This window comes from Sinocyclocheilus rhinocerous, unplaced genomic scaffold (genome assembly GCF_001515625.1).
Source record: "Sinocyclocheilus rhinocerous isolate Xijiao unplaced genomic scaffold, SAMN03320098_v1.1 scaffold666, whole genome shotgun sequence".
Lineage (NCBI taxonomy): Eukaryota > Metazoa > Chordata > Actinopteri > Cypriniformes > Cyprinidae > Sinocyclocheilus > Sinocyclocheilus rhinocerous.
Genome location: NW_015661984.1, coordinates 1046210 through 1056414, shown reverse-complemented (window position 1 = coordinate 1056414; position 10205 = coordinate 1046210). Strand labels below are relative to the sequence as shown.

General features: G+C 35.6%; 1 protein-coding gene across 1 annotated transcript in view; it reads left to right on the top strand.

Annotated features, from left to right (window-relative positions):
• LOC107726996 (CDK5 and ABL1 enzyme substrate 2-like) overlaps positions 1–10205 on the top strand; it is a 15032-nt gene that overhangs the window by 2113 nt on the left and 2714 nt on the right. Inside the window, exons 3-7 of the mRNA XM_016536733.1 lie at positions 2479–2556; positions 5846–5954; positions 6153–6306; positions 8356–8450; positions 9067–9173. Coding sequence (XP_016392219.1) covers positions 2479–2556; positions 5846–5954; positions 6153–6306; positions 8356–8450; positions 9067–9173 — 543 coding nt within the window. The remainder of the gene's footprint in view (positions 1–2478; positions 2557–5845; positions 5955–6152; positions 6307–8355; positions 8451–9066; positions 9174–10205) is intronic.

Below are 10205 nucleotides of genomic sequence, written 5' to 3'. Positions count from 1 at the left end.
GCGCTTCATAGTACAAATGGACGATGACCCAAAACATACAGCAAAAGCAACCCTGGAGTTTTTGAAGGTAAAAAAAGTGGAATATTTAGCAATGGCCAAGTCAATCTCCTGATTTCAACCCGATTGAGCATGCATTTCACTTGCTGAAGACAAAACTAAAGGCAGAAAGACCCACAAACAAACAACAACTGAAGTCAGCTGCAGTAAAGGCCTGGCAAAGCATCACAAAGGAGAAAACCCAGCCTCTGGTGATGTCCATGAGATCCAGACTTAAGGCACTCATTGCCTGCAAAGATTCTCAACAAAATATTAAAAATTAGCATTTTATTTATGATTATATTTATTTGTCCAATTACATTTGAGCCCCTGAAAATGGGGGGGGGGGCTGTGTATAAAACGGTTGTAATTCCTAAGCATTTTATATTTTTGTTTAACCTCTTGAATTAAAGCTTAAAGTCTGCACTTCAATTTCATCTTGTTTCATTTTAATTCTATTCTGGTGGCATACAGAGACAAAATTATGAAAATTGTGTCAGTGGCCAAATATATATGGACCTAACTGTATATTCAAATAGAAAACATTTATTTTAAATTGTAATAATATTTCACAATATTAATGTATTGTTTTTATCAAATAAACTCAGCCTTGCTTAATTTTCATCTGATCTTAACCGTTTCAGCAGCACATTTTGATGCCAATTGTTTTATAAACTCCGCTCATGTTTTACTGAAGAATGCCAACTACATTGAACCCCAAAACAGGATATGAACCCTATGTTACAAAATTTGAATTTCAGTTATCTGACTTTACATAACATTATAATCGGATATTATGACAAGTTTTGGCATAGTACACTCAACCTAAGGAATGACTGGATGGGATTTGTGTTCTCTTAAGGAAGTGGCTGTTCTTTGTGAGATCTGGCCCCATTCCATCTGAGGAACGACGGCTATGTTTACTAAAATCCCATTATAAATTGCCCCAAATAGACAGGGGTCCATATTTTCCGCTTGTGTTCCCAGGCTTTTTTCACACACAAATACGCACGTACCTACTCACATTCACAGGGTCACAGACAGGATTGGGGGCGGGCGAATAAAACCGATAAGATATTTTCCACTGGATGATCACAGATCCAGATAAGCCTGGTGCTCAGTGGCCTCATCTATAGAACAAATGCAGATACTCAGTATAAAAAAAAAGAAAAAATTTGTAGGCTAATACTGTTCCCTATAGAAAACAATGGGGCACTGTTGCAGAATTCACCATAATATCCAGTCAGATAACTGAAATTAAACATTTGTAATTTAAGGGGTCATATCCTATTTTTGGGTTCAATATAGTTTAATATAGCATTTTTCAATAAAACCTGTTTAAAATGTAATAAACAATCTGAAAATCACCTTGACATAGCAGCCACTGATAAACTACTCCTAATTGTAATGTGGAAACTTTCATTTTCTTTGAAGCTAATTTGCAATGATACAAATAAACATGAATTGCAAAGGGGTCATATGATGCGATTTCATTTTTTCCTTTCTCTTTAGAGTGTTACAAGCTCTTGGTGCATAAAGAAGATCTGTAAAGTTGCAAAGACTCTTGAGGTATTCGGTCAATCACAACGCACTGGATAGCTGGCTAATCAGAGCACACCTCGCTTTTCAGACCGATTAGTTTTGTAAAAATCGACGCGTTTCAGAAAGGCGGGGCATAGAGGAGAAACAGTAATGTACAGTATGTGGAAAATAATGTGTTTTTTTTTACTTTAAACCGCATAAACACATTTCATTACACCAAATACACAAAATAATGTTCTTTTTAGCAGCATCATATGACCCCTTTAAACTGAAAAGCTGAATCCCCCATTGGGTAGTGGTTTTCATAATGGAGACACTTCATTTGTGAATGAAAAATTATGGTTGTTAAAATCTATTAATTCCAAAATTGATACCGGAGATATAAATGGAAATCGATTCCAGAAATCTCTAGAAAATGATTGTTAATTGCCCTGACTCATGCTCACTGTTATTTCTGGAGCCATTTCTCCACTGTCATGTGACTTATGACAAAGAAAGAGTCAGAAAAATCCTCTAGGCTGCTGCGGCCGACCCTCAGTTTCATGTTAACTGCCATTTTACCACCCTTTCACATTTCTATGGTTAAAATGCAGTCACATACCAATAGCTGACACACACACACCCCCCACATCCTGTGTGTTTGTGTGAAGAAGTGAGAGAGAAGTGTACACTGGGGCTGATAGTGCAGGTGTTTTAGCTGCGTGTGTGTGTGTTGATGAGGCAGGAGTGTATTTTGAAGGCTGCCCTATTTGACCCCTCTTGTGTCACAGGTGTTGTGTTTGTTCTTGATCTGAATGTACTGCGAGATTAGTGTGTCATTTGTGTTATGGAGTTTTGTTTATATGTGTCTGTGTGGAGAAAGAGTGCGTAATGTTAACTAGTTTGTGTTCACCACTGCAGGATCGTGCTTATCTGCGCCAAAAGGTCTTTGTGTGCCGCCTTCTCTGTGCTGCCTTATGGAGAGAGCTTCCATATCAGGTATGCATTAAACAAACATGAAAATCTGCTTATTTAATTCAAAGGTCAGATTTGGTTATACAGTAGGCCTATAGTGTGGCGCTAAGCTGGGGAGATTCACACTGTCACACTTAATGAAGCTATGTCTCTCCAAAGTTTTGACTTGTCACCAGGAAGGGTTGTGGTTTGCCCTTTAGCCAGTCTGTTTGATTCAAACTATTTATTTAAAGAATCAGCCAAAAAGACTCAAGCTAATGAGTGTTAAATCAGTATAATCAGGCCAAAGAATCAGTCTGACTCACACACTTACTGAATCTGTTGTAACAGTTCTTGACTAACTCACTGTATTACTTTTAGCAACTCAAAATGAACCGAGAACTGTCTGTGTGGATAATAATGGCAAGACTTAAATAGTTAAATTACTGACTGTCTATTCATAAAACAATTTATAGTTACGGTTTTTCAGTATAGATTTATCCAGATCTGTGCCTGCTTAATTAACTAACATAATAAAACACAATAAAAACATAACACAATAAAAAACATGATTAATGAAAATGAATAAAAACGGAGTTATCTGTTTTTGCAAATAACTCTTCATACATGCGCATATATATATATATATATATATATATATATACATACATACATACATACAGTATATATAATGTATATGTATATGTGTGTATATATGTGTGTGTGTATATGTATGTGTGTATATATATGCGTGTATGTTTGTATGTATGTATATGTATACACAGCCACATTTTTTATTTAGGTTTTTTTAATACATGCCCTACTTTGTTCATCTTTAGAATGCGCATCGAAGACTGACATGGAAGAGAAGAAATTTTTGAATAAAGTTATTTTTGTTTTCTTGCGAACAAAAAAATATTCTCGTGGCTTCATAACATTAGTTGAACCACTGATGTCACATGGAGGGTCAGAAAGCTCTCGGATTTCATCAAAAATATTTTAATTTGTGTTCTGAAGATGAACAAAAGTCTTATGGGTTTGGAACGACATGAGGGTGAGTAATTAATGACAGAATTTTCATTTTTGGGTGAACTAACCCTTTAAGTCTTTCCTTAGTATATTTGTATATTTCTTTATATAGTTAGCAACGGTTATTCACCTAGGGGCGACTGGGTTCAAATAATACTATACAAAACTGTACTAACATAGGAGAATCGATGGAATCATTAAGGTTGGAGAATTCAGAATTAGAATTGAGATTCCCATTCCTAGCTGTCATTTCCATGACTTGTCTTTACATGTTTTCCTCAGTCTCAAATAGACAGATGCACACAAGGAGATATGTTGAGCTGAATATAAGTTCTGTTTGGTTCCTCTCCTCGGGATTCATATCTAGGGTGAGATTCAGGGCAAATGGGACAGGAAGGAATTTTTCCCACATCCATGAAATGGGCCTGGCATGACACGGCCAAAAGCCTCCTCTCCTTTCCCACCCTCTTTCATTATGGTTTCATAAAATGCTGAAATAAGGAATTGGACCATGGGAAACTTTGTCTATTAGGTCACTTTTTTTAAAAAGAGAAGAAATTAAACAGCCATGTTATGCAAGCGGTCTAAGACTGTAGATAAGGGCTGCTAGAGGGAGTGAATATATATGTGTGTGTGTGTTCAGTCAGTGCTTAAATAGCAGCTCTGTATCCAACACACTCCGCTACTTCTGTCTGGAAGGAAAAGCAAAAGATTGGAACAGGTTGAATTTGAAGCTGTCTGTATTAGGTGAGTTAGACGTGTGTGTGTTGAATTGGCTCTGTGTTTGAACTTGTTTTCAAGTCAGTAAAGAGCTGTCTGCTGCTCTTTCAACCAAGCAACATTAAATTTAATGAGCTAACATGTCTTTTTGTCTTGTTTCGGGGTGGGAAATATTGCAAGGCTCATCTCAAGGGCTTTTATTTTTAAATAGCCAACAGATTTTAGTGTATGTCGCAGTTAGTCAGAAGTAGGTGGTATTAGGAGGAAAGACATTCTTACAGAGCGTTTGATTGGACAGTTTTAGGAGTACAAGATGAGTCATCAATATTTTAGGGCTGTTTTCTCAGAAAAGAAAAAAGGGACATTTTAAATTCACATATCAACTAAAATAAAGGATTTTAATCAATGATATCAGTAACAACTTTACTTAAAGCTTTTATGTATAATGCATTATAAAAGTAATTTTAATGCATTAATTATGCCTTGTAATGCACCTTATAATGCATTGTACAATATCATGAATAATTGTAACCAGTTAATAAATTATAACACTTATCAATTAATTGTTACACTACACATTTTAAATTCGGTTATAATTATTTAGGCAAGTTATAATGTATTACAATGCACATTATGAATAATTATAATGCATTATACCCCTTTATAATGCATTATACATAAAGGCTTTAAGTAAAGTGTTACCATGATATCAAACACACAGATGATCTCAGAGCAGTTAAACATGGACATAAAGCCACAAAAGTCCAATTTGATACACTTTTTGTATGCAAACACTTTGCAGCACTTAAGTATTTATCCCTGAAGATCAATTATAGTATGAATGCAGCTTTCTTGCATTAAAAACAGTCATAGCTATACCTTTAAGACTTGTATATGTAAATGACTTCAGTAACTAAGGTTTACTCTTAATCAGGGTTTCCCAAACTGGAGTTTGTGAGTTGATGAAAAGCTAATAATTAATTAAATGGTAAAAATGCAAAATGAAGTAATTTTAAAATGAAAAAGGTCAAAATAAAACTTAAACTTAAAAATTTTAATTGTTTTAAGTGCATGTCATGTGACCATTATCCGACATCAGAGAGACATGAACATGTAAATGTGTTATTAAAGGGATTGTTCACCCAAAAATGAAAATTCTGTCATTATTTACTCACCCTCATGTTGTTCCAAACCCATAAGACTTTGGTTGTTAATCTTCGAAACACAAATGAATCGTATGGTTTAATCTTTATGACTTTTTGAATCTACTTGGTCTTTCGATAGAGAAAGAGAAACCTCTCAGGTTTCATTTAAAATATTATTATAATTTAAAATACCTTAAATTGTTTCCATGGGGTTGGAACTACATGAGGGTGAGTAAATGATGACAGAATTTAAATTTTTGAGTGGACTATCCCTTTAAATTATCGAAAATATTAACTTAAAATCTCAGGGTATACTTCAGATACTACTTTAGGTCAAAGGGGATCGGCTGACAAACAAGTTTGGGCATCCCTGTTCTTAATTTTGGATTTAAGCAATGAAAACAAGCATCTGTCAATCTGTCAATCTGTCTGTTTGTCAGTGACCCTCATCTGGATGCTCAGCGGCGGAGGCACTCATCTGGAGGAATATCCACCACCCTAGAGATGCTTCCCGGGCTGGAGGGGGTGGAGCTGGGCATGTACGGCAGGGTAAGAGCTTGTCATTCTATCCCTGCACCTGTCAATCAGTCAGTCAGGAAATGTCACAGAGGATTGTGCTCAGCGTACCACTGGACCTGCTCAGGAATGACAGCTTTATATCTCTTCATTTGATGCACCCAGAAGGTTAAAGGGGCTGTCAGGATGTCTCAGGCTGACAGACAGCTTATGATCTTATTTGTTGTGCAGACGGTGTCGTACGCTCAGTTCCTGTACCCCACTAACGCTCTGGACCACCACAAGCCCGCAGTGGATCTCGCTCTACCCATGCCGTATTCCAGAAACAGCATCCCTTGCAGTTATCCTCCCTCTCGCCTCAACAGCACTGTCGGCCTGGACCTGGGTATATCTCACACATACACATACACACACACACTAGCACATATAGACTTGTGAGGACCTACTATAGGCATGTATTGTCCTCAAATAAGCTGAATATCTGTAGACTAACTCTAGACCTACTCTATACATACACTTTCTTGGTCTTATTTGGTATTACTTGACCAATTTAGATAAGTTTTTTACTTTTTAATAGTGAAGATATATACAGTAACTTTCAAAAGTTTGTTTTTACTGAGCAAGGATGCTTTACATTGATCAAATGTTACAGTAAAGACATATATAATGGTTCCAAAGATTGCGGTTTCAAATAATTGTTGTTTTTTTCCTTCTATTCATTTTAACATTGATAATAATAAGAAATGTTTCTTGAGCAACAAATCATCATATTAGAATGATTTCTGAAAAATCATGTGACGCTGGAGACTGGAGTAATGATGCTGAAAATTCAGCTTTGCATCACAGGAAGAAATTACATCTGAAAATATATTACAGTGGAAAAAAGCTATTTTAAATTGCAATAATTCACAATATTATTGTTTTTACTGTAATTTTGATCAAAGAAATGCAGCCTTGGTGAGAATAAGAGACTTTTGAAGAACTGAACATTTAATTGTTGGCTGAAATGCCAAAAACGATATTTAAGTTTTCATTTAGCGGGAAAAAAACAAAACGAAAATTAAGTTTTGGCAATTGAATTTTAAATTTATATGTAAATGTTTATTTTTGGTCATGGTGTACTGTGTCCACTAGGTCTGGGTTATTAATTGACACAGATTTTGTGATTCAATTTGATTCAAAGAGTAAATACTACGCAGTGTTTTATTTTTCCTTTTTATTATTCAGTTCCTAAACTCATGTTAAAATGACATTTTTATGTAATGCTCGAGTAAAACACATACCGTTCACTTTCAGAAGTTGTTGTAGGGGTGCTTTCTTATTAGAATCAGAATGAGCTTTATTCACCACTTAAGTGTGCGCAAACACAAGGAATTTGTTGTGGTTTTACAGGAACTCTTGGTACATACATGCATACATACAAATAACCATATATATATGACACAAGATAGTTATAGAAGTTCACAGAACTGACTCGGCAACAGCTGAGTTTAAAACGGTTTCATCTGAGCATGTGGCACTTTAAGCATTATCGTATCACATATCAAATATCGCATTATTTGAGTTATCGCATATCGCGTTTTTCTTCAATATCTCACAGCCCTAATATATATATGTGTATGTGTATATGTGTATATATGTATGGGTGTATATATATATAATGTATATGTGTATATATATATATTTATTTATATCTGTGTGTGTTGTAACGCCTAAAAGGGTTTTAACGCTAATTCTGGACTGTGTGCACGCTGAAATTCTTTCATTCATGTCTTAATGGTGAAATTAAATCACACAAGCATGCAACACATACACTCAGAAAACAAACACACACTCATACAAAAAGTGTGTAGTAACTGATGGGAGCTTAATAAAGGTTTTAATGCTGTATTATTCACAGAGTTTGTAGGGACATTTCAATCAACTTGGTAGACACGGTTATTATCACAGTATTTCAGGCACAGGCGTGTGTGTGTGTGTGTGTGTGTGTGCGCGCGCGTGTGTGTGTGATCATTACTAATGCTGCTATTCCTGTATTCTAATACTTAGTGAGTGTGTGAGTCATCAACTCAGCTCTCTGTATTCTTGTACCTTATTTAGCAAGCCTGCATTAGCAACACTTGTGTCAACCAAGTGTGTCGCTGATTGTACGTACTGAGTACTAATTGCGTTTTTATTTTGTGTGTTGTCTTAAAGGAAACGTTCAGCCAAAAATAAAAATTGTCATCATTTACTCACCACTACAGGTGACAGACGTCTCATTTTTGAGTGAACTACCCCTTTAATATAGCTATGCCTAGTCAGTGCAGGAAGATACTGTCACCACCATCTCAAAAACACGCTTAAACAGGCCACATTCAGTTATGTTATCAGTGGTTTGATTGGCTCATTTGACAGCCATGTCCTTGTGTGTGTTTATTTGGTTTTTTTTCAGGTGTTGAAGACCCTGACTATGACCCTAATATGCTCAGTGACCCACGGTGGCCATGTGGAAAACACAAAAGAGTGCTCATCTTTGCCTCTTACATGGTGAGAGATGCTATATATATATATATATATATATATATGACTACACATTTATATAAATCTACTTTTCACCCCAAAGTCAAAAAAGAAAGAAAGAATAATTTCATTTCATTTAGAGAAATTTTGCCCCAAATTCTCATTACGGTAAAAGGGGCTGGACATTACATGTTTGTTAGTTTTTTTTGTAGATCCAGGTATTCTAAAATATTACAATCTTTACATAATTTTTTTTTTTTTTTTTTTTTGGAATATGACCTGACTTGTTTTTTCTTTAAATCAAACAACGTAACACTGCTGCTCAGCTATTCACAGATGTGTGTTTGTGTTTTGGGATGTTTAATGTAGCCCAGTTTGGTCTTGTTTCTTGTTTTTAGACATTAATTTACCTATCAGACACATATGTAGAGATGAATGGCTATCTGTGTGATTAAACCTCTGTGCTGAAAGCAGGGTGGTCTGACCTACAGACACGGATAAACAACTTATCCAGCTGACGTCATTACTGACCACTGGATAATACTGCTTATACACATGTACACTGTAAAAAGTTTTTATTGCTGATTATCTTACTGATGTAGATTCTCAGTATTTACTGTAATTCTCTTTGTCCCTCCAACAGACAACAGTAATAGAGTATGTCAAACCGTCAGATCTGAAGAAGGACATGAATGAGACCTTTAAGGAAAAATTCCCCCACATAAAACTCACACTGAGCAAAATCAGAAGGTACACACACATTTTAAATGTTTTCTTCAGTAACTGTTTACATACACAGGAATATTCCTATGTTAATCAGAATATGGTTATATTTTTATGTATGCAATAACCAGATTAAACCAAAAAGTTTTCAAAAGAGAGCTTAAACCCTAATGAAAACGAACTGAATAAACTAAAAAGTTACATTTTAAAGGGATAGTTCACCCAAAAATGAAAATATTGTCATTAATTACTCACCCTCATGTCTTTCCAAACCTGTAAGATAGGGGTGTAACGATTCACTCGTTTTCTCAATGCATCGATTACAAACCCTGACGATGCATATGCATCGATATTAAAACATGGATTTTTGAATCGTGAATCACTGATTTCGGCTAGTAATCGATTTAAAATGCTAAGAATCGAAGGAATCGCGATTTCTATAGCAATTCAATGCTATATATACACATTAAATTACTACAAGCACGAATTAATGGAGACCTTGAACAGCGTTGTTCGTGCCCTCACATCGCCTTCACGCGCTCCACTATTTACCGCCTGTCACAGGATTGCGCTCGCACTCCGTTCGTAGCTCTCACTGACACTTTTTAAAAAATTTTTTTTTTTAACCAGCCTCTCGGTCATACCATTGTCAATATTGCCTGAGCATGGACGGAGCCAAAATAATGTAAGTGTCTAAACGCATACGCACAGTTCCACTGAATGATCGCACAGTTCCATTGAATGAGAAATGTGTTTTAACAATGTTGTTAAACCGAATGTACGAAGGAAACCGTTAAAATAACCACAGCATTAACAACAACATTGAAATAAGAGCGCGTTGTTTATATGTCAGTCAGATTCATGAAAGTTGCGTTCGTTGCTATAACAAACAGACATCTGGCGCATTTTCTTTCTGAATCATCATTCGCCGATAGAAAGGGAAAGTTAAATACTGTAGCATTTTATTTTATGAAAATATAAAGAAACTCGCATCATGCAAAGGTGAGACAACAAAATGTTACCCTATACATTTACACTATGCTACATAATAGTTAACAC